This window comes from Neomonachus schauinslandi, chromosome 11, assembly GCF_002201575.2.
Source record: "Neomonachus schauinslandi chromosome 11, ASM220157v2, whole genome shotgun sequence".
Taxonomy (NCBI): domain Eukaryota; kingdom Metazoa; phylum Chordata; class Mammalia; order Carnivora; family Phocidae; genus Neomonachus; species Neomonachus schauinslandi.
This window is the reverse complement of record NC_058413.1, coordinates 54321918-54344304: the sequence shown is the minus strand read 5'-3', so window position 1 is coordinate 54344304 and position 22387 is coordinate 54321918. Positions and strand designations below refer to the sequence as shown.

The following is a 22387-nucleotide window of genomic DNA, read 5'->3' as shown; positions in this document are numbered from 1 at the left end:
CCAGGCCTGTAGGGGAGAGGGAAGGGGGTGATCACAGGGACGTGGAAACAGGGAGCGCTCTGAGATGGGGCTGATAGTCGGAAGCCGGGAGCTTTGGTTGAGGGATGCAGCAAGAGAAACAACAGCAAAAGTTTTTTTTGTTTTGTTTTGTTTTTAAGTTAAATATATCAGATGATGTCAGGTGTTACTGAAAAACAAGGCAGAAAAGGGAGTTAGGGAGGGCAGCGGAAGGGAGGGATTAGAATTTGTAAATGGAATGGTCAGGGAAGACCTCAGCAAGAAGGGGGCACTTAAGTGAAGACTTGAAGGAGGTGTATCTCCAGTTGAGTCTTCCTCTGACCCCTTCAGTCAGCCCACCCCACTCCCCCGCCCAACCTGTCCTAAGGTCAGGACCTTGTCTCCAACTTCTTTGTATTAGACTTCCTTGAAGATCGTTCTCAAACTATGGTCTTCCTAGGACAGGAATCCTGTTCCATCCTTTCTTTTCTCATCTAGTAACAATAGCAGCTGCCATTTATGAAGCACATGCGTCATGCTGGGCTCAGCTCTGGGCCCCTTTCACACATTGGGTCATCTAAGCCTCGTAGCAAAACCTGCAAGGCATAGATAAAGAAAATGAGGCAGCTCAAGTCCACTTTCCAAGAACCCCTTAGCCAGCTGGTTTCCCTAACAGGGTTCCTGCTCCATCCTCACCCTAGAGAAAGGGAAGTAGAGGACAGCCCTTAAGTTTCTGAAGGACCAAAAAAGGGAACAGAAATTAGGCATATACTTTGTGTCTCCAGTGGGCACAAGGACCAAAGGGTAGAAGTAACTAGGAGGCAGTTTTTGTTAAAACATGAAAACGTCCTAACAATCAGAGCCTTGGCTGCCTTGGAAGCAATGAGCTCCTTGTCACTAAAGGTGTACAAGAGAAGCTGGACAATCTCACGTCAAAAATGGAATATAGGGGAGGTTTAGGTAAGGGGTTTGACCAGATAACTCCAAGAGTCCTTCCAACTCAGGTTCTATCACTAAATGATTCTAGAACTCTAAGATGGTGTGATTCTAAGACTATGATTCTAAAACCCTATCTTCAGAGAACTCACAATCTAGTAGATGAGGTGGGCAAATAGTTACTTTTGATAACTGTAATAAATAGTCCTATAGAGTAAATGCAAGGCCCTAGGCAGAATGGGGAAGGAGCCCTACCTGAGCTGGGGCTGGTGCCTCACGGCTGATCTTAAGAACCATTGGCATCACAATCATTTGGGAACCTCTTTTTTTTTTTTTAATGCTAATTTCTGGATCCTCTGGAGCAGGACCCAAAAGTCTACTTTACCACAGTGAGCTCTGAGGTGATTCCTAGGCAGACTGAAATTTAACACTTCATGCCCAGGGTCAGGATGACTTCCTTGAGAGGTGATTAATCAGACTGAGAAAAAGGAGTAGATGGGTCAAAATATGCAACCACAGAAACAACAGGGAAGTAATGTGTTTTGATAAAGAATTGCAATCTTGTACAGCATTCTCTCCACGCGGTGGGTCTTTTTAAAAGGACAGCACTTCTTAAATACAATCTGAGATTCCCTGATAAGGGTATGCGCCTCAAATATCCTGGAACAGATCTTGGTTTGCAAGGGAGAAAGAGCTGGTCATGGTTTATTACTAATTATGCCCAGGCAGGAAGCTGTTAAAGACGGCTCTGATAAGGACGCCCACAGAGTCCCCGAGAGGCTGTTCCCAGTCACTGTCTACTCCTCTGCCCGTAGCCAACCCCCCCACCCCGACCCCCACCCCCGCCCTCATTTCCCAGCTGTCCCTGCTGCTTCTCTTTTCTGGAGCCTGCAGTGTCACCAGCAAGCAAGCAATAGTGTGAGGGGCCAGAAAGGGCACGGTGTTCTGGGGCAGGGACCAGCGAGGTATGACCGGACAACAATGGTCCGGGCCTGTGAGGAGCTGTTGAGACTTGGAAGGAGGGGCCATCCGCTGGGGTGAAGAAGAGAAAGTGGCACAGGGAATTCTGAGTCCGAGGTCCGTCGCTGACTTCTGTGGGGAGCCTGGGCAAGTTCCTTCCCCAGACTGGGCCTCTGCATTCCTGTCTGGAAAAGATGGTTTGTGTGAGAAGCCCATGATTTCTCCAGGGACCATCGGCTTTACTATCTTGGATTCTACACTCTCATCTGACCCAACCCACCACCGTGCGAAGCATGCATGCAGGAACTTGACCCATTTTACAGCGAGGACGCTACGGCCCGGTGAGGAGCAGTGACTTGCCCACCACCACACAGCCACTTAGGAGCAAAGCCTGATTCCAGCAGCACCCAAAGCTCAGCCTGGCATTTGGGAGATCAGCCTCAGGCTGGGCAAGCTTAAGCAAAGTGAGAGGCGCTCGGTCTCCGGTCCAGGAAGCAGGCGCTGCAGGGGACGGAAGGGTCGGAGCCCAAGCCGCGTGAGGCCAAGTAGCTGGGCGGAGGCGCCCGAAGCCAGCCTGGGGAGAAGTGGGTGTGCTGGAGGCCGGGCGGGGCCGGGGGAGGAGGCGTCCTGGGGAAGGTTAAAGGGAGCAGAGCGCGCGGGTCGGGGCGCAGAGCCGAGGGGGCGCGCCGGCTGTGTGCGGACCGGCAGCCGGAGCGCGGAGGGCAGCTGTGCGGGGGCACCGAGGAGCACAGGGTGCGGGGTCCTACCGAGAGCCCGGCGCCCCTCGGAGTCTTCCCGAGAGGCAGGTAAGGCGCACTCGCAGGGTCGGGAAGGCTGCGCTGCAGCCGGCGGTAGAAGTGAGGGGTCTTCCCGCCTCCCTTGAGAACGCCGACCGGAGGTGGGGGGCGGCTCACAAACGGAGCTGGACCTCCCCAGAACCGAGCTGCAGGGATCCCGGGGCCCCACGTGGGAGTGCGGAGCTGGGCCCCTGGCACTCCCAGCCTGAAAACCACGGGGGCTTGCAGCAGCACCCACGGGCGCCGGGACGGCGGCTCGAAAGCTCTTTCCAGGTCCACAGACAAGGCGAACACCGGCGGGGCCGTAGCGAACGCATACGCAGAAATGGCCCTCGGGGGCCCCGCGCGGTCTTCTTATTTGGCCGGAGCTGCTTGCTCCGCGGAGCCCACTTGCCCATTCGCTACTGCATTGTGCCCCGCGCCTGGGGACTCCCAAAGACACCTTCTGTTGCTTATAACGGAGGTCTAGGCTGGGAGTCAGGAGACTGGGTTCTAGTTTAGAGGCTGTGTAAACCTGTGCAAGTCCCCTACCCGCTGTATGCCTTGTACTTTCTTTTCCTGGGTCACCACCTGTAAAATAGGCCTCTCGGTCCTGTTGTCAGCACACTCCATGTGACATGAGGGGAAAGGGGTCTGGACCTGGGATTCTCTTATCCGGAAAATAGATGAGTTCAGACAGACCCTTGTGTGAGGGCCCATGAAGAATATCTCCTCGTATCCCTCCTCCCCACTCTTGTGGGGAAACTGAGGCCCAGAGAGGAGATAGGTTGCCCAGGGACATACCAGAAACCAGAGAGAACCAGAACGAACCCAAGTCTCCTCACTTCTAGTCCAGGGTTCTCTCCACTTCACCTACAAAGGTGCATCATAAATGTGTAAGCCCCTCATTATCTCCTGGTATCCATCCACTTTGCTGGTTTCCAAATGGAGGAGCCCCTTGCTCGAGGCATGGAAACTGCTTTCAGATTTTGTTGACTCCTTAAGATGATAACCCACAACCTTCATCCCTCACTCACTCCACACATCTCAAAACGCATTTCTATCCATAAACTGAATAGGTGGATGCTCCAAATACCTACCAAGAGGGAGGTAAGACAAAACCCCCAACTTACTGATGGGGAACATGAGGCCCAGAGTGGAGACGTGACTTAACCAAGACACATGGCTAGACATGGCCTAATAGGGGCCTGTCTCTTGATTCCAATTCTGGTGTGTTCTCCATCAACGACAGGACTACTGAATGGTACCCCTAAATGGAAAGGGACTATAGGGCTGATCAGAGTATGAGAAACAAGGAAGGCTTTTTTTTTTTTTTTAAGATTTATTTATTTTAGAGAGAGAGAGAGCATGAGCAGGAGGGGCAGAGGGAGAGGGAGAAAGAATCTCAAGCAGACTCTGTTCTGTGTGCAGAGCGCGAGGTGGGGGCTCATCTCACGACGCTGAGGTCAGGACTTGAGCTGAAACCAAGAGTCAGATGCTTAACCTACTGCGCCACTGTGCCCCAAAGAAAGCTTTTGAAGGAGGAAAATGTGTCTGAGAATCAAGAAGAGTCATAAGAACCTGCTGACTTCTCCCAAGGAAAGAGAACCAAAGGGAGGAGGGAGGGGCAACATAGGGATGGCTGTTCTTGGTAATCTGGAGGTGGGGCAGGGAAATAGAAAAGGAAATCGGATTGCCCAATAATTCTCTCTTATGCTTCTATGATACTTGGCAATTTCTAAAACACCTTCCCCTCTGTTGTCTCCCCCAGTCCTCATGTAAGGTAAACAGGGCAGGGATAATTATCCCCATCTCATATATGAGTTTCAGAGGAAATAAATGCAGTGCTCAAGGTCACATAGCCAAGATTGGAACCATCAAAGGCACACATGAAAGGCAAGATCATAGGCTGGGTAACTGGGAATTGGACTGTGTGTGTGCATTGGGTGGGTGTGTGTCGCCACACCCTGGGTAGGTACACAGGGAAGAGGGTGGCAAAACCACTGCTAGTGTTTTGGGGCCAAGAATGTCTGCCCTTTGGACTGAATGGGGTTCAAGTACAGGGAATGTCTGGGCTTCCAAAAAAGGCTTAGAATTCCTCCTCCCCTGAGTCACTTCTCCACCTGACCAAGATGGCTTCTTTTCTTTGAGCACCCCCCCCTTTCCCAAACCAATGGTGTATGTTTCTGCACTTGAAGTTGCTTTTTAAGTACTCACTGTAAACTGTTTTCATGAATGTGTATGTGTGTGCTGGATGGGGGATGGTCTAATAAGAAGAGGCACTGATTCATATATTCTTGAGTGCCTACTATGTGCTCAGGCCCAGGGAATAAAGAAATGTATGAGGTACAGGTCCTTGCCCTCACACCTCACAGCACATAGTTTAGCATACATATTTATAGGTATCGATACCTACACACATATATACACTTTCAGTACAGCACAGTCCTCAAATAGGGTTTTATGCAAAGCACTTTAGGAACAGACAAGAGGGAGAGACTGTCTAGGGAGTGGGGAAGGGGGGGTGTCTCAGGAGAGGGTGTACAGAGGTGACATTGGAGCTGGGTCTTGAAGGATGAATAGGAGTTCACCAGGAAGATAAAAAGAGGAAGGGAACTTCTCTGCCTAAGAAAACAGCATAAACAAAGGCAAGAAGTGTGCAAGTGCGAGGAATGTTTGGAAAATGGCCTGCAGTTCAGTATCATGTGGCACAGCGTACTGGGGAGAGCTGTGGTGAGATGGGGCTAGAGGCAGGGTCACATCCAAAGAGGCTTAAATGATGATCTGAGGAGGTTAGATTGTCCTACAGGCAACAGGGAACTAAAAGTAGAAAGGTCTGTGGACAGGATACCTATTTGTGGTCCCAGCTCTACCCCTGGACTGAGACTTGCGCAGGTGATTTCTCAGGGAGGGAGTGCTCTACTTTCCTCTGGTTGAATGGGGTTTGTACCAACAACATGATTATTAAGATCCCTTCCAGCTCAGTTTTTATTCCTGTGTCTCCTTCCAACTCTTTGTTAGGGTCCAGTCCTTTAACTCCTCTCCCACTCCACTGGAGCCCCAGTCAATGGTAGTGATAAGACCACCTGAAGGACCAGTGGCAAAACTGTGTGGTCCCAGGGGTTGTCTTTGGATCCCCTCCCTATCTTCTTTTTGTGACTTTTCCCCGCCTTGCCTCTCTTTACTACATTCCCAGGCACTTAAAACATTCATTCTGAAAGAGTAGCTGAAACAGAGCAGTGGGGAACCCAAAAGAACCAGTGGTGGAGTTTCTCTTTTCCCCAGAGAAACCTGAAAGAAAACCTAAGATGCCCAGTTCATCCTTCAGATCACAGCTTTACACCTCCACCCCCAACTTAGACACCTGTGAGTTCAAGTCAAGAACATTTAGGGATGGGGCACCTGGCTGGCTCAGTTGGTAAAGCATTCGACTCTTGATCTCAGGGTGATGAGTTCAAGCCCCACGTCAGGCATAGAACTTACTTTAAAAAAAAAAAGAACATTCAGGAAGAACCTATTAACATGCAGGAAATAGCAACAGAGTGTAGAGGAAGAGGGTGCTCCTGGCTTGTTTGGGGGAACAGGAGTACATCTGGAGCAGAAAGGACCACAGGAGATGAGATTATAAAGGAAGGTTAACTCCTCCTCCAAAACATGCCAACTTCCCCCCCTTACCAGATCCTTGATTGGTGAGAATCTGCAGTGCAGGAAAAAGCACTAATATGGAGTTAGAGGACCTGATACCTCAGAACACGAGGAGACTGTGTTTGGTGTGATGCACAACTCAGATGCCAGGGAATGTTGCCATTGGTAGTGGAAAGAGCACCCGAACAGCACATTCCCCTAAAGACCCCGGTTCTCATCGGAGTTCTGCCCTCCACTTGTCCTGCCATTTTGGGCAAGTCACCTTCCCTCCTGGAGCTTCAGTTTCCCCGTCTACAAAATGCAGGAGTTGGCCTAGAATCTAGATTCTAAATAATCTTTAAAATCTCTTTCCACGTGGTCAGTCACTATTCACCTTCCTTCTTAACTGGTCTATCTTCTGTTTCAAGTTAAGAACCCTCCAGAGCAGAGCTCCATCTCCCCCCTCCCCACTATGAACTTTATAATCAGTGACTTATCTTGATGAGTGCAGCCAAGGAGCTCAGAAGGAGGAACAAAATTCTCAGTGATGCCAACAGCCAATCCTTGGATCTAGAAGCAGTGCGAAGAGAAATCAACCTGTCCCTTTATCAGCTCTCTGTCTCTCCTGACCCAGCAGGATGCCCTTGCACCCAGGCCCTCCTTCCTACCCCAACCCAGCACCTAAAGATATGTAACAGTTGCTTCTTTGCCTCTCCTGTCAGAACCACAAACATCAGGGTCTATCCTGAGAGGTTCCTGAAGGAGGATGTGAGGGATGAACAGTTTCATGAATCTTTACTCCACTCACTGAACCCCACCTCAGAGCCCACCCTGTCCCCCACACTATCCCTCCGCCCCCACTTTCTGCACAGTCTGCCTCCTTCCCTGGCTAGATCACCTGGGCAGATTGGCTGTTAAGAGGAAAAACGAACAAGTCAACCGATTTGGCTCTCCGTTTATCTAGGCAGGAATGTTCAGTGTAACTCAGTCCTGGGGCTCAGTTACATCTTAATCTGTGAGAACGAGGTCCGCAGCCTTCTCTGTCTTGTGATTTAGGGGCTCTAGAAAGACCCCAAAATGCCTCTTCCACCAACCTATCCAACTTCCTGTAATCTCACAATGTGGTTTTGTGATCTGTACCCTCGTGGGATGTTAGAGCTGACCTTACCAGATTATGTAGATAGAACCCCTTCATTTTACAGATGCGGACAGAAGCCGAGGCCCAGAAAAGGGAAGTCACATGCCCTAAGTCACACAGGTAGCAGCTGAACCAAGACAGCTCCTCGGGTTTCCATTTCCTTCACTGTAAGCTGAAGGCGGTTAACTAGAGGTTAGACCAGATGGACTCTGAAGGTCCAGCCAGCCCCTGCGCGTCAAAAATAAAACTGCCAGCGCATCTGTGCCGTTTTCTTCTCTGTCACAAGGAGCTGTGCTACAGATAGTGTGGACGCTGTGACCGTGTTCTACCCAGTCTATCCAGATAGGTTCATTGGGAAGAACATCGTTTGTTCCTATGTAAAATATCGACCCCACTGCCAGTTGCCATTCTGCCCACACGCATCATTCCCTTGGGTCTCAGGCTCTTTCAGCCTTTTAGAGACTTCTGCTAAGATACCTGTACCCTTGGGAAAGGGAATATTTGAGTCTGCACTATTAGCTGGTACCTGAGCGGGAGTCCACACGTTAAACTGAGGCTTCTCATAAAGTCACCCAATAGAGACATCGCGGGCCTGGAGTTGAGGGACAGCAATCAGATATCCCTTGGCCACGGCACAGTTCCTGTAACTGCAACCCTAGACTGGCCTGACCCAGCTGCTGCAGGAAGGGGAAGGGAAGAGGAAGGGGGTTAGCACCCACAGCAAGGCTATTGCACAACCCTTGGGGCCCCAGCCTTGGGGGATCCACCCTGGTTCTGAAGAGTTTTCTGGGTGTCTGATTCTTTGCTTTCCTGCCTCGTCCCCTGCTTTCCAGCTCTGGGCCTTAACAGCTCCCCAATGTCAATACTGAGACCCCAGATGTGTCCAGAGACACCCTGAAGAGGCTGAGGGGCTGAGGAGCCCGAGGGCACCCACAGGGAGATTCCTGAAGCTGACTCAGAGCCATAGAGGATTTGCCTGTTCTTTGGTGAGTCTTCCAGATTCAGGTTGCCCTTTCTCTGCCCTGTCAGTTAAAACTACCTTGTAAGGATATCTAAGAAAACTGTGTAACTAAGTAACAGTGACTGCTCTGGGAGAGAGTCCTGGACCCCTGAGAACAGGAAGACTTCATCTTCATTGTATGTACTGTGTCTATGTATTTACTTCTCAAAAATGGAGAATAGATTTTAAACATTTTTTTCACCATAATAAAACTGTATGCTCAAGCAAGCCTGGAGGGAGGCAGGGCAGGGATGATGTTGTTTTTAATTGTGGTAAAAAAAATACATAAAATTTACCCTATTGACATTTTTAAGTGTACAGCTCAGCAGTATTAACTGTATTCACACTGTTGTGCAACAGATCTCTAGAACTTTTTCATCTTGCAAAACTAAAACTCTGTACCCATTGAATAACTCCCGATGATAATTGTTTTGACAGATGAGGAAACTGTCTGGACTCTGTGTCTTCTACCTGAACTATTTCAAGACCCTTGTCACTAGGCTCCCTGTCTTAATTCTTGCCCCCTCCAGTCCACACAACAGCCAAAGTGTCCTTTCAAAGCACAAATCTCTTATCATTGTATCCCCTTTTAAAATACTGTTCCATGGCTCTACCCCAACTGCAGGATAAAGTTCCAACTCTGCAGCCTGGCAGTCAAGGCTGTCCATGAGACTTGTTCAGGGCAGCCTCTCTATCCCATGTCCTATCTTATCCTTCCACACATCTGACACTCCAACCCCTTTATGCTACTTTCTTTTTTTTTTTTTTTAAAGATTTTATTTATTTATTTGAGAGAGAGAATGAGATAGAGAGAGAGCATGAGAGGGGGGAGGGTCAGAAGGAGAAGCAGAGTCCCTGCTGAGCAGGGAGCCTGATGCAGGACTCGATCCCGGGACTCCAGGATCATGACCTGAGCCGAAGGCAGTCGCTTAACCAACTGAGCCACCCAGGCGCCCTATGCTACCTTCTATTCTAAACATTCTTTTTGTCATGCTTGTTCACCTCTTTGTTTTACCTTCTCTACTTCCAAAAAACCCTTCAAGGTCTAACTCAGATGTCTCTATTACTGTGAAACTCTCTGAGCCCTGATCAGAATTTGTCCCTTCTTTCTCTAAGCCCCAGTAGTCCCTGGCTTGTCCCCTGCATTATAGATCAGCTGACAATGTGTCTCTAAGTGCAGGGACTGACTGGGTCTGAGCCTACCCAAGCTCCCGGCATGAGGCCTGCCCAAGAGTGGGCCTTCACAAATGATGACTGGCTGAATGATTAGTTGGGCCATTAATTCATTGTGCTGCTGCTACTTTCCATTGGCCAATATGAGGGAAGCAGAAGGCAGAAATTTCTTACCTGACAAGTGGGATAGCAGATGAAAACCTCTGCCTCCTGGATCTTAAGTCCATGAGCCCTTGTTCTCTTCCCTTCCTCCATCCAGACAGGGTAGTCCAAGCACCACGTAGCAGGGAGCCCCAAAGGCCTTGCATGAAATGTAGGCCAGTCCTGGGTGACTGCTCTATTTTTTAGATTCCCCTCCCCCAACTTCTGCATTCATAGAGTTGTTCATAAATATTGATCATGGTCATAACTGTCATCTTTTCTGGGGAAGAGGCCATTTGGGTAATAGTCAAGTTTGTTAACTTCGATTGGTTGACAACTCTACCTAGATAAAGGAGGGCTTTGGAACCAGTCTGTGAACTCTGAGTGTTTGGCCTATGGAGAAGTCCCTAAAGTAGCCATCTTTACTGGAGACCACTGAGGGAAGAACACCCAGCCAGTCACAAGGTAGACCCTGAGGATCAGCACAACACCCAGCCAGTCTCAGGGCAGTCCCCTAGACTTAAGGAAGAGACACAGCCCTGCTGACCAGGAGCATGTGGACTGCTGATACCCTTATCAATCACAAGAGAATAGCCACACATTGCCTTATATGTAAGTGCTGGCCAAAAGGGCAGGCTGTGCTAATAAAGCTTGTGGAGTATGGTTAAGGGGTAGGGAGCACTCGGGGCACCTGGGTGGCTCAGTTGGTTAAGCATTCATGATCTCACAGTCCTGGAATCAAGCCCCGTGTTGGGCTCCCTGCTTCTCCCTCTGTTTCTTGCCCCCTCTCATGCTTTCTCTCTCTCTCTCAAATAAATAAATAAAATCTTTTAAAAAAGGGGGGGGGAGGTAGGGAGCACTCAGTGAAGTCTTCCCGAAAGAAGTGAGTGTGGAGCCTTGTTTAAAAGGAATGACATGGTTTTTCAGAGACTAGGATACAAGGCTGTCTTTGGATATTTTTCTATATTATAGAAGTCTATATTATAGACTAAGAATCTCTGAGAGGAAGGAGAAGGAACATTTATTAAATACCAGGTACCCAGTCACTTTTTGTCACAAGGCAGGATAGTTGAGATGCCTGTGTCTTCTCTCTCTGGGGTAGGTAAAACCCCAAACCAGACTGAGTGATCCTTTCCCTCCCCCCTTCCAGCCCAACCCTGTTCTTCTTTTCCCTGGTGTCTGCAGTGATTATCAGCCTCTCCCTGCTTCCCCCACCACTTCATTTCCAACAGAATTTCCCCCCAATAGCTAGGAATACCTAGAGTGTTTGGCACATAGGATGCTTGAAAGATCAAATGACCCAGCCTCTGGCCTCCAGGTAGAGTGAAATCTATGCCATCCCCAAACATCTTGTAAATGCTGCCTGGGGAATATAAAAAAGAACTGTGTTGAAGGAGGGTTCTGGGGAATGTCTTCTGATGATGCCACACAGTCCTGCCGGGAGCTGGCCTGGGAGCCAAAGGAGCTCTAAGCTGGCCATCACAGAGAGGGACTCTTGGCTCTCCTTCCAGTATTCTCTGATCATGGACAGGCGACTTAATTCTCTCTGGGTCTCAGTTTCCCTGTGCATAAAATGGAAGGAGTTAGAGTAAATAAGCCCGAATGTCCTGGTAGCCTAAATCTCAGTGATTTATAGAATCCAAAAAAAAGATTAATATGGGTTACAGTGGTCAAGGAAGGCTTTATTCCACAAGTATATACTGAGCGGCTATTGAGTATTGTCTTAGGTGCTCGTATATAGCAGTCAGTAAAACAGACATGGTCCCTGCCTGCATTGACCTTACAGTCTAATGGAGAAGACAGACAAGTAAACAGGTAGCTAGAATAAACTGTGATGTTGGGATTTTAGCTAGGGTCTGAAGGGGTCAGGAGGGAATTCAAGCCGCAGGTGACAGAAGCTATCCCCTCTCTTTTCTGTCACCAACAGAGCATCCTCCAGTTCCTTGCCCCCTTGGATCCCTGTTGCTATGGAGACCACCAACGGGACTGAGACCTGGTATGAGAGCCTGCATGCAGTGCTGAAGGCTCTAAATGCCACTCTTCACAGCAACTTGCTCTGCCGGGCAGGGCCTGACAACCTACCTAAGGAGCGGCAGGCCAGCCTACCTGGCCGTGATGACAACTCCTACATGTACATTCTCTTCGTCATGTTTCTATTTGCTGTCACCGTGGGCAGCCTCATCCTGGGATATACCCGCTCCCGCAAAGTGGACAAGCGCAGTGACCCCTATCACGTGTACATCAAGAACCGTGTGTCTATGATCTGACCCTAGGGGGCTGGGAATGGCAGCATATCAAGACACCAGAACTCAGTTATGGACCACACCAGGCCTCAGTGTCCCCATCTGTAGGAGCAACAAGAAACAGTCCTAAGGGAGGTCATCATTAGGGTGGGAGGAGAAGGGCTGGCAGACCAGGGCCTTGTAGATGAAGATTTTTTTTTTCCAGTAAAGGTAGACTTTCTAGACAGTGGGAGCCCCATGAACAAATATATAGAAGTAGCAAAAGATAATAACCAATGACTGGCCCAGTGGCTGGAGTACTGGGGGCTAGAGGCTGGAGGAAAGAGAAAAGGAAGTTGTAGCAGAGGGAGATGAAACAGGAAGATGCCCTGAGGACACATGTCTTTTAAAGATTTTATTTATTTATTTGAAAGAAAGGGAGAGTACGCATGAGCACAAGCAGGAGGAGAGGCAGAGAGAAAGGAAGAATCAGACTCTCCACTGAGCAGGGAGCCTGACATAGGCTGGATCCCAGGACTCTGGGATCATGACCTGAGCCAAACGCAGACGTTTACCCAACTGAGCCACCCAGGCGCTCCTGAGGACACATTTTTTGATGTGTTATCTTCAATGACCATGAAAAGCAGCAGTGATTGCCGTATCACAGATAAGAATCTGAGTAAGGTGACTTATTTATATTTGTTCACATTTTATGTGTTCCAAGACATTTTAACGTTTGTGATTTTACTCCCTGTGAGGGAAGCAAAGGAGGTACCATTCTGGCCATTTGGGCCAGAGCAGGGCCATAACTAGAACCTAGGAACTCTGGTTTCCATGCCTAGTGCTTTTCAAATCTGCACCACACAGGACAGGATCCAGGCCTGAAACGTCTACAATTCTGTGGGCCCTCCTTAAGAAAAAGAATTCAAAAACTGCCTGCTTTTGCAAATATGACAAACACATATTACCATGTGAATACATTACTAGGACCCCTCCTATGATGCTAAGGAGCCATACAAGTGCAGGGCCCTGAATGGTGACCTGTTTTAGCTCCATGGGTCACGTGCCTCTCCAGCTGTGTCACCGTGCCCCTCCCAGCCACATCTCCCGCCACTCCCTCTAACACAGCCTCTTCTGATTTGATGAAATTCTGGGAGAAGTTTTCTGATACCAAATTGAAACCTGCTTCTAGAAGATTACTATCACACCTAGAAGGTTATCAAATTAAAAGGAGGAGAATATGAAAGGCAGGTACCTGGTTCAGTGGAAGGATTCTGGTACGTGAACCGGCTGGTTACTTCTCTCTCTGATCCTTTTCCCTTGTCAGCACAATGAAATAGTTAGACTTGAAACTCTCTAAGGGCTCTACCAGTTCTGACATTCTGGGCTTCACAGACATTGGGTTAAATCATAAAATTGTGTTTGTAGGTCAAAAAGCAGCTGACTATCAGTAGTTTTCATATGGTTCAGTCTAATACGTGCAATGCGGCGAGTGAATACCTTACAAGCTACAAATCCCAGGCTGGAACCTCCCATTGTTCTGTCCAGAAGGCCCTATTGAAACATACACATTTGTATATAGCAAAAACTCTGAAAGAATATTTTAATTGCTGTTATCTCGGAAGGGAAGGATTGTGGGTGATCTTCCCTTCCTACTTAAAAAATCTACGTAATATTTGATTTATTTGACCATAAATATGTTGCTTGTATAATAAGGGGAGGGGGAAGCTACTTCCACTTTGAAAAAATAAAAATAAATGCCTGTGTGTTTCTTGAATGATCACAGAACACATTCACTCCCATGAGCAGTTAGTTGTGTTCACTCCCTACAAATCTGTGCTGAGCCCCCTGTGTGCTCAAGCCTTTCCTTAGCTCTTCTTTTTTTTTTTTTTTAAGATTTTATTTATTTATTTGAGAGAGAGAGAATGAGAGACAGAGAGCATGAGAGGGAGGAGGGCCAGAGGGAGAAGCAGACTCCCTGCCGAGCAGGGAGCCCGATGCGGGACTCGATTCCGGGACTCCAGGATCATGACCTGAGCCGAAGGCAGTCACTTAACCAACTGAGCCACCCAGGCACCCTTTCCTTAGCTCTTCTTGAAGGATAAGGCGAAGACCTACTTTAGAAGATTTGACATATGGGAAGACAACAGATTCAGAAATCTGCAGTTGAATGGGACTTTAGAGACCACCCAGCCCAAACTCCCAAATAAAATAGGAAATGCAATCAAGTATAGGAATGGTCAGGCTAGGAGGATTTTAAGAAATGAGATTGAGTAGATTTAGAGGACTCAGAGAAAGGTAGAATTTGAACTGGGTTTTGAAAGATAGGACTGATCTAAATGAGCAAAGTGAAAGAAGAGAACAAGACAAAGGAAGCTTGCGGGTAGAAATGTGGTGAAACCACACTCTTAAAGACAGTGGTTTGCTGAGAAATTGAGCAGGAAGCAGGCCCAGTGTGGCATCTCTGGGACTTCAGTGTCCCTACCCATGGAAGTGGCTCCCCTCCACACAGTCCTTACACTTATAGGGATTAATAAGAGAATATAAATTCTTTTGCTTGCAAGTTGCAGAAACCCAATGTATATTAGCATTAACACAAAAGGGGATTTATTGAGGGGAGCATGGAGTGGTCAGCCACAAGTTCGAAAGAAGAGCTACAGACACCAGGGCAACTTCCAGGCCCAGAGCTACTTATTGGTCTGAATTCACAAAGTAGGGGCTCAATCTACCTCAGTACTCCCCTCCCCCCCGCCAACTGTCTGGAGTTCAATGGCACTTCCTCCTCAGTGCACAGGATATTTTATCTGCACTGGTTCTGCCCTCTGCTGGCCAGATCCCAGCACATCAGTTGAGCCAATAAGCACTCATTCAACAGGGCCTACTATGTGCCAAGCACACATCTCGGCACTCTTGGGATTCATAAGTAAAAAAGATCAAAGAAACCCCTGCCCTAACACTTAAGAGCATTTACTATATGTGAGCTGGCGGTCTAAGCATTTTATACACATTAACTCATTTAGCTCTTAATACCTTCATAACAACCCTAATTAGTAGGTATTCCTTATAATTACTTAAGTAGAGCCCACCAGTTCTTCCTCTAACTGCTGCACCACCTTCAACCCAATTTTGGCACCATGGCACACCCAACCCAGGGTGTGGATCTGAATAGTCCCCAGAAGTGAATGGGAAAGTGATCTGGGGAAATGATAGCAGAGCACTGGTGCCTTAGCTTGAGGTGGGGTTCCCTAGAAACAGTCTGAGACAGGCATTTATTGATGGGGCACTTTTCAGGAAAAACCTGCAAGGGATAAAGAACAAAGTGTGTCTCCAGTCATGTCTAGCCCTGGCCTGATCCACAGGGAACTAGTCTACATGACTGGGGCACAAACCGCACAGCAGGATTACACGCCCTTGAGGCCAGGGTGCTGGTCTTTTTTTTTTTTTTTTTAAAGATTTTATTTATTTGACAGAGAGAGAGACAGCTAGAGAGGGAACACAAGCAGGGGGAGTGGGAGAGGGAGAAGCAGGCTTCCCGCCGAGCAGGGAGCCCGACGCGGGGCTCGATCCCAGGACCCCGGGATCATGACCCGAGCCGAAGGCAGATGCTTAACGACTGAGCCACCCAGGCACCCCCAGGGGGCTGGTCTTTTATGCCCCCATATCAGTGAAGCATTGGTTGTGGGCCACTCTGGTGGGGAAGGCGGACAAGAGGAGGATTGTAAGTAGGATCTCATCAGCTGAGGGCATTTCTCTGGAGACAGGTGGCACGTGTGAGCTACTGCAGGCTAGCACAGTGGAAGAAAGCTAAACAAGGAAGTTGTCTTGGTTGGAGGTTTGCAACAGCCTGGCTCCTCAGGAAGGTTCTGAAGCTCAGTAGTCATCACAGAATTGCCCCACCTTTTGTGGCTATCATTTTCTGCCCCGTGTCACACATCATTGGCTGCTGGCCGCTACGGAGGGTACTTAACCTCCCAGAGGTGCTCACATTTGGCTGAGGCCAAATCTCTGGAGAAGGGAGCAGCTCCAAACTGATGGCAGCCAATACCCGCAGCAGCTGGGGAAGGGGGGCTCTTTGGCTCCGTCAGTGTCCACTATAGATGTGCTATTAGGGAAACGGGAGCAGAGGCAAAGGATCACATCTTAGGATCTCCTTCTGTTTAACAGACAAGAGGCACACATCAATAAAGAACCAAACAGAACCACATAGGAAACAATGTAGTTAAGTACCAGAAAATAGGGGGAACAGATATTACAAGTGATGGTCAAGAAGAGGAGAGAGAAGTATTAGTGGACGTTTCCTGGAGATTTGAAGAAGGATTTGAAGAACTTTAAGGATTTGACTAGGAGGTCCAATTCAGTATGGTCCAAAGCAGCATTTCAAGTAGGTGGATGGCTCTGCTCTACTCAGTCATTCAGGGACTAAGGATAATGACTGCCATCTTCAACATGTAGCTTCCAAGTTCACGCTGCTTGGGGCATTTCTAGATAGTGAGGAGAGAGAAAGAATAGAATTCCAGGGCCACAGATTTACTCTTAAACAAGCAAGGAAAAAGATGCACATCCCTTCTGCTCACATCCACTGACAAGGGCTTAGTAACGTGACCACAACTGGCTGCAAGGCAAGCCAGCAAATGAGGTTCCTATCTGGGCAGTCACATCCCAGCCAAATCCCTATTACTATGGAAGGGACGAATGGATTTTGGAGGACAGCTAATAGTCTTCACCCTCCCCTCCTCATTCTTACCCCCAGGACTGGCCTTGAGCAACAACAAAAAAACATACCGCCTTGTCAAGGAGAAAGAAGTGCTGTTACTCTGATTTGATCATGTTTTGGGGATGTGGGGTGGGGGTTGGAGACTTGTGGGTATAACTAAGCCTGTCCTGGCAGTGTGACTTTTGCTCATTTTTTTTCTGGCATTGGTGAGTCTTGTCTCATCTCTCCCTGGCATGGTAATGTCCAAGATACTGGTTTAGGCATATGGGAAATAGGCTTTCAGCCAACCTCGTGTAGGAAAAAGAATCCTCTTTCAGGTGCCAATAAGAAACCAAGAATATGATCTGCCTGGATGAAATCAGAGAACCCATCTGCGGCAGTGGTTAAACACTGACAGAAAATGAGCTCGTGGGGAGCAGGAAAGTCAGAAGTTAGTGATCAGGAAAGAAAAAGGGAAGAAAATCTAGTTTTTGATGAGCAACCAACCTCTGCTAGGCACTGTGCTGGGAATTTGCATGTTACCTTATTTCACCTTTTCAAAAGCTCTTAACTTTTTTTAATCGCCATTTTATTTTATTTATTTATTTGACAGAGACACAGCAAAAGAGGGAACACAAGCAGGGGGAGTGGGGGAGGGAGAAGCAGGCTTCCCACAGAGTAGGGATGCGGGGCTCAGGGCTCAATCCCAGGACCCTGGGATCATGACCTGAGCTGAAGGCAGACGCTTAACGACTGAGCCACCCAGGCGCCCCTAATCGCCATTTTATAGATGAAGGAACAGAAGCTCAGGGGCGAAATAACTTATTTAACATTCACTTAATATATGCGGCTGTCTAGATGTTAACACAGATTTGCCTGCATTCAAAGCCCATGTTTTCCCCACTGTAGCTGGTTCCTTTGAGAGTCACGTTAGATGCTTTCTTAAATCTAAACCCTCCTAATCTCCCAAAAGACTGTGGCTGGCCTCTCTGTTCCCCTTCAGGGGACATCTCATGCCTGCCCAGCTCCTTCTATCCCCAAGATGCCACAAAGAGAGGACATTGTCACAATTCTATGGGAATAGTAAGCCAATTGCGATAGCTCTTGGGTGAGGGTCCCTGATTCCCTACAGCACTGACTCAAAACACTGGAGACAAGGGGAACAGAGAGACCAGCCACAGAATCTGCTGGGAGATTAGAAGCGTTTAATCTCAAGAAAGCATCTAATGTGAATCATTGCTGTACCTCCCTTAGATGGAAAAAGGGTGGGATTATTAATTTATTTTTTTAAAAGATTTTATTTATTTATTTGACAGAAACATAGCAAGAGAGGGAACACAAGCAGGGGGAGTGGGAGAAGGAGAAGCAGGCTTCCTGCCGAGCAGGGAGCCTGATGTGGGGCTCCATCCCAGGACCCTGGGATCATGACCTGAGCAGAAGGCAGATGCTTAACGACTGAGCCACCCAGGCGCCCCAGGATGGGATTATTTAAATAACATCTGAAAAGAGCTCTGTGGGACAGCTACAGGCTTATAGGTCTGCTCTTGGTTCATTCGTTCAACAAATATTTATTAAGTACCTAGATGTAGGCAACGTGTTTGGTACTAAGAACACAGCAGCAAATATGGTAGGCACAGTCCCTGCCTTCGTGGGGGCAAGGATTAGCTCACCCGCTTCAGTTTTTCTACCAATAAAAACGTTCTATTTCTATGAAGCTTTACATTGACCCCATCTGTGCCCCTCCTCCACATAAACTGAGGCTTCTTTCACTCATCATACTGCCCTGTTTATGATTCTATAATTTTTACCACATTGTACTCTCTTGGCATGTCTTTTCCCCTCCTAGAAACAATGCAAGGGCACAGGCAGGGACCATGCCTAATGTATCTCTATGCCTCCATCAACCAAGAGAAAGCTTGGCACAAAGTAGATGCTCAATAAATTGGAGAACAAATCAACATTATGATGAGTATTGTGCTACATAATCTCTCACATGTGTATGGTGCTTCCAATCTTTCAAACTCTTTCTGTCTCCATTATCTCATTTGGTTTAGAGAGTTTGGTCCAGTGGATTCAATTAAAAGTGAATGTGAGAGGGGTGCCTGGGTGGCTCAGCTGGTTAAGCGGCTGCCTTCGGCTCAGGTCATGATCCCGGGGTCCTGGGATTGAGCCCCGCATCAGGCTCCCTGCTCCGCAGGAAGCCTGCTTCTCCCTCTCCCTCTGCCTGCCTCTCTGCCTACTTGTGCTCGCTCTCTCTCTCTCTGTCAAATAAATAAAATCTTTTAAAAAAAAGGGGAATGTGAGAGCACTTTGTAAAATTTAAATGGTGAAGCATTGTTATTGAACTCTCTTCCAGGTGCTGAGGCCACAATAATTTAGGGGACATCCTCAATGTCATGCAGCAGGAGTCTGTGCTACAATCTATGACTCCTGACTTTTATTTCTGGGCTTTTCGGCCCCGTGTCAAAGGAAAACCGACAAAAGAGAGGAACAAAGTGCTCAGAGAGCCCATGAATGTGAATGCAAACTCCCAGGAGTGGATATGGCGGTGCTCTGCCCAGATCTTTCACATAACTCAGCTACTGGGAGAGCAGCTGACAGCAACCAGCTGTGTCCCTCATTGTATGCTGCCCCGAGTCACAGATAACTGTTTCACCCAAGACTAGGACCCCTCCTGGAGGGGGCTCACAACCAATGACAGACTGTTGCAGGGATACAAAGGTCTGGTTCCATGGCATCAATTTGGGACAACTCAGGTGCCATGTCAACTCCAGAACTCCCCGTTAGGATCAGCTGAGGCTTCAGCTGCAACCACGCTGTGAGTTAGCTTCTCCCTCTGTCCACTCCTGCTTCCTCACTTCCTTACTGGGGTACTCCCCTCAAAACCCGCATGCCACTCTCCATCTCGGTCTGTTTCCAAAGGAACCAATCTTTCCCTCAAGATCTGTGCCCTAGCTCTGAGCCAGTAATGATAGAGGAATGGGAGGACAGAATATAGATGGAGGCAGTTAGTGGTTCTAACAAAACCAAAGAGAAGACAAGACAGTGATGGAGACTGGCAGTTCACTGAGTAAGAACTAGAGAGCTAGAGAAAACAGCGTTATGTTCATTGAATATGAACTAGCCACTAGAGGGCCCAGCACGACAGGTCTATAGCTCTGTTGCTACATTAGAGCAAAATTCTAATTTTGCTCTTCACTTGGCAGACACCTAGCATAACTATGTGCACTAGGGGATAACGTTGTTTTCCCAATGACCCAGCACTTCCTGTCCCTTTACCTGTTTCATGGACATCAGGTCCATCCTAACCTGTTGCAGTACCCTATTACCAAGCCCTCTGTGCCATTACATACAGATGTACTCCCATAAATCAAGGTTTCCAAAGCCGGTGTTTTTTCCACCCACTGCTCATTGTTCCCAAGGGGGGTTCAGAAGATCTGAAATGTGGAATTCCAAACAGTTGGTTGTGAAAATTCACCCAGGAATAGGTAGAATCAGCAACATAATCTGTCTAGTGCTATCCTTTCCCCAAACCCCTCTACTTCCCCAGTTTGCAGTAAAGGTAAGACATGCAGGCTTCGATGTGAAATATAGTGGCCAAGGGAGAAACAGGTTACAGGAGTCTTCACAGAAGATGAAAAAGTTTGAGAACATGGTATAATTGAATGAATTAATCAATTAATTTTTTTTCTGCTGTGGGCTTAGTAAAAAGACATAGGAAATTTTCCTCTGTACCCTTTTTGGAAGGACGGTTAGTCCTTTGTAGGTTGGAAGGCTTTCTTTACCTCAGGCGAACACATTTAGAGGTCTCTGTTTCCAACCTATACATTCTTGAAGGGAATGTTTGGGAGGGGGAAGCAAAGCCAGGAGGATGGAGGGGTGGTGGAGACCCACACTTGGCTCTCTCCCAGTATCTCTGGCAGTGATGACTACAAGGACACCTGGGGAATGAACACAAGCCATGGCTTTGGGAGCCATGCAGGAGCTCTTAGTGGCCAAGTATAGAATAGGCATAGATGCCTTGAGCAACCGGGCCAGATATATCTGACTGCAACACACCTGTTTGCACCATGAGCTACGACTACAACGGGCTGAAGACATTGCCCAGGTTTCCCAGGTTGGGTAAGCCCTGAGGTTTCTGCATCCCCACAAAAGCTCTGAAATTTTACGTCCCACCAACCTGGTAGGTGAGAGTGAACCTAAATTTAATTTGGTTTGAATTAGAGAAATTAAAACTTAATTTGATTTAGAAAAAAGTAAAGAAATCTAATGTTCTTGCATTTGTTATTGAACAAATCAAATGAGTTCTAATAGTTGGTGTTCTGATATCACAATAGCCAGTCTAGTGTGGTTAATAAACAGACAGTAATAATCTTTTGAGAGATTACCATGTATTAAGCAATGCATTATTTCATTGAATCCTCACAATAACTTATGAGGTGGACTGAGACAGAGAAGTACAGCCCTAGGTCACATGGCTAGTAAATGGCAGAACCAGGTTTGTTGGACTCCATGTCTATCCAACTTCTATAGCCACTCATTCCCTGCCACCTAGCCACGTGTTCACTGACATCTGGTCCATCACTCCCTAATTCAGTTAGCCAGATAGTCACTCAGACAACAAATGGTATTAATGCAGTTCTTCTGTTACTGGAAGAGTGAGATAGATCTACTAGTAGTTGGAAGAACAAAAGAATCTTAGAATTACAGAATGTTTGCACTGGCAGCTGGTCTAGTGGGAAAAGCAAGAGCTTTAGAGTCCAGTGGACTAGCTTGGAATCCTGGCTCTGCTATTCACTCCCCATGTGAACCTGAGTAAATAATTTGACCTCTTTCAACCTCAGCTTCCATATCTGTGTATCACAAATAATAATACACACACATTCTCACTAGACTGATGTGAAGATGAGAGATAGTATTAGAGATAATCTCTCTCTCTCTCTAAACACACATACACACACTCACGGGATCAGCTACAGAATTTATGGGGCCTAGTGCAGAATGAAAATGCAGAGCTCCTTGTTTAAATATTATGATGAATTTCAAGATGGTGATAGCAGATGGTGACGGCTGATTAAACCAAGCATGGGGCGCTTCTAAGGTCAGGACCCTGAGGGCATGCCAGGGCATGGCACAGAGTCAATGTGCAATAAATGGTAGTCCTTTGTTTCTCTCTAGATCATTGATTTCAAATCTCTCCTTTTGCAGAGGAGGAAACTGAAGTCCAAAGATGATGAAAAATGCAAATTAGTGGCAGAGCCGGGACCACAACCCAGACTTCCTCTATTACCAGTCAGTAGTCTTTCCCTCAGCATTTCCCAAGTGTGTTCTGTACAGTAATAGATATTCCATGGATAAAAGTCTCTATCAGGAAACAAGTTTGCAAAACATTGGATTAAGGTTAAATAGACATCTTTTTCAGAGCTCTTCAGAGACTTTTCTATGAGCAACATCCGTCTCAAAGACAAGGATATAATAGGGAACATTCCCCCAAAGTACTGATATGGAATCCCTTCTCAAGAGCATGTTAGAACTCTTTTGGAAATGCTGTTCAACACAGTGCTGCAGAGCAGTGGAAGTTTCCATGGATTTTGATCTGTGGGGTATGGTCATTCTTATTCTAAATTAGAAACAAATATATTCCTTCCATTAGGTCTTTCTGTCAGCATCTCTGCCCTGGCTGATTTGTGAGCCTGAGGATATAAAAATAATGAAAACCACACACTC

General features: G+C 47.5%; 1 protein-coding gene across 1 annotated transcript; it reads left to right on the top strand.

The window, feature by feature from the left end:
* Positions 1 to 11712: 11712 nt before the first annotated feature.
* KCNE3 (potassium voltage-gated channel subfamily E regulatory subunit 3) lies at positions 11713 to 12093 on the top strand. The gene has a single exon (XM_021704717.1). It carries the CDS (start codon positions 11713 to 11715, stop codon positions 12010 to 12012), a length of 300 nt encoding a protein of 99 aa, XP_021560392.1. The 3' UTR covers positions 12013 to 12093.
* Positions 12094 to 22387: the final 10294 nt, after the last annotated feature.

Bases quoted from the DNA above. Each gene is read 5' to 3' on its own strand.
- KCNE3 (XM_021704717.1), top strand. From the start codon at position 11,713: ATGGAGACCACCAACGGGACTGAGACCTGGTATGAGAGCCTGCATGCA.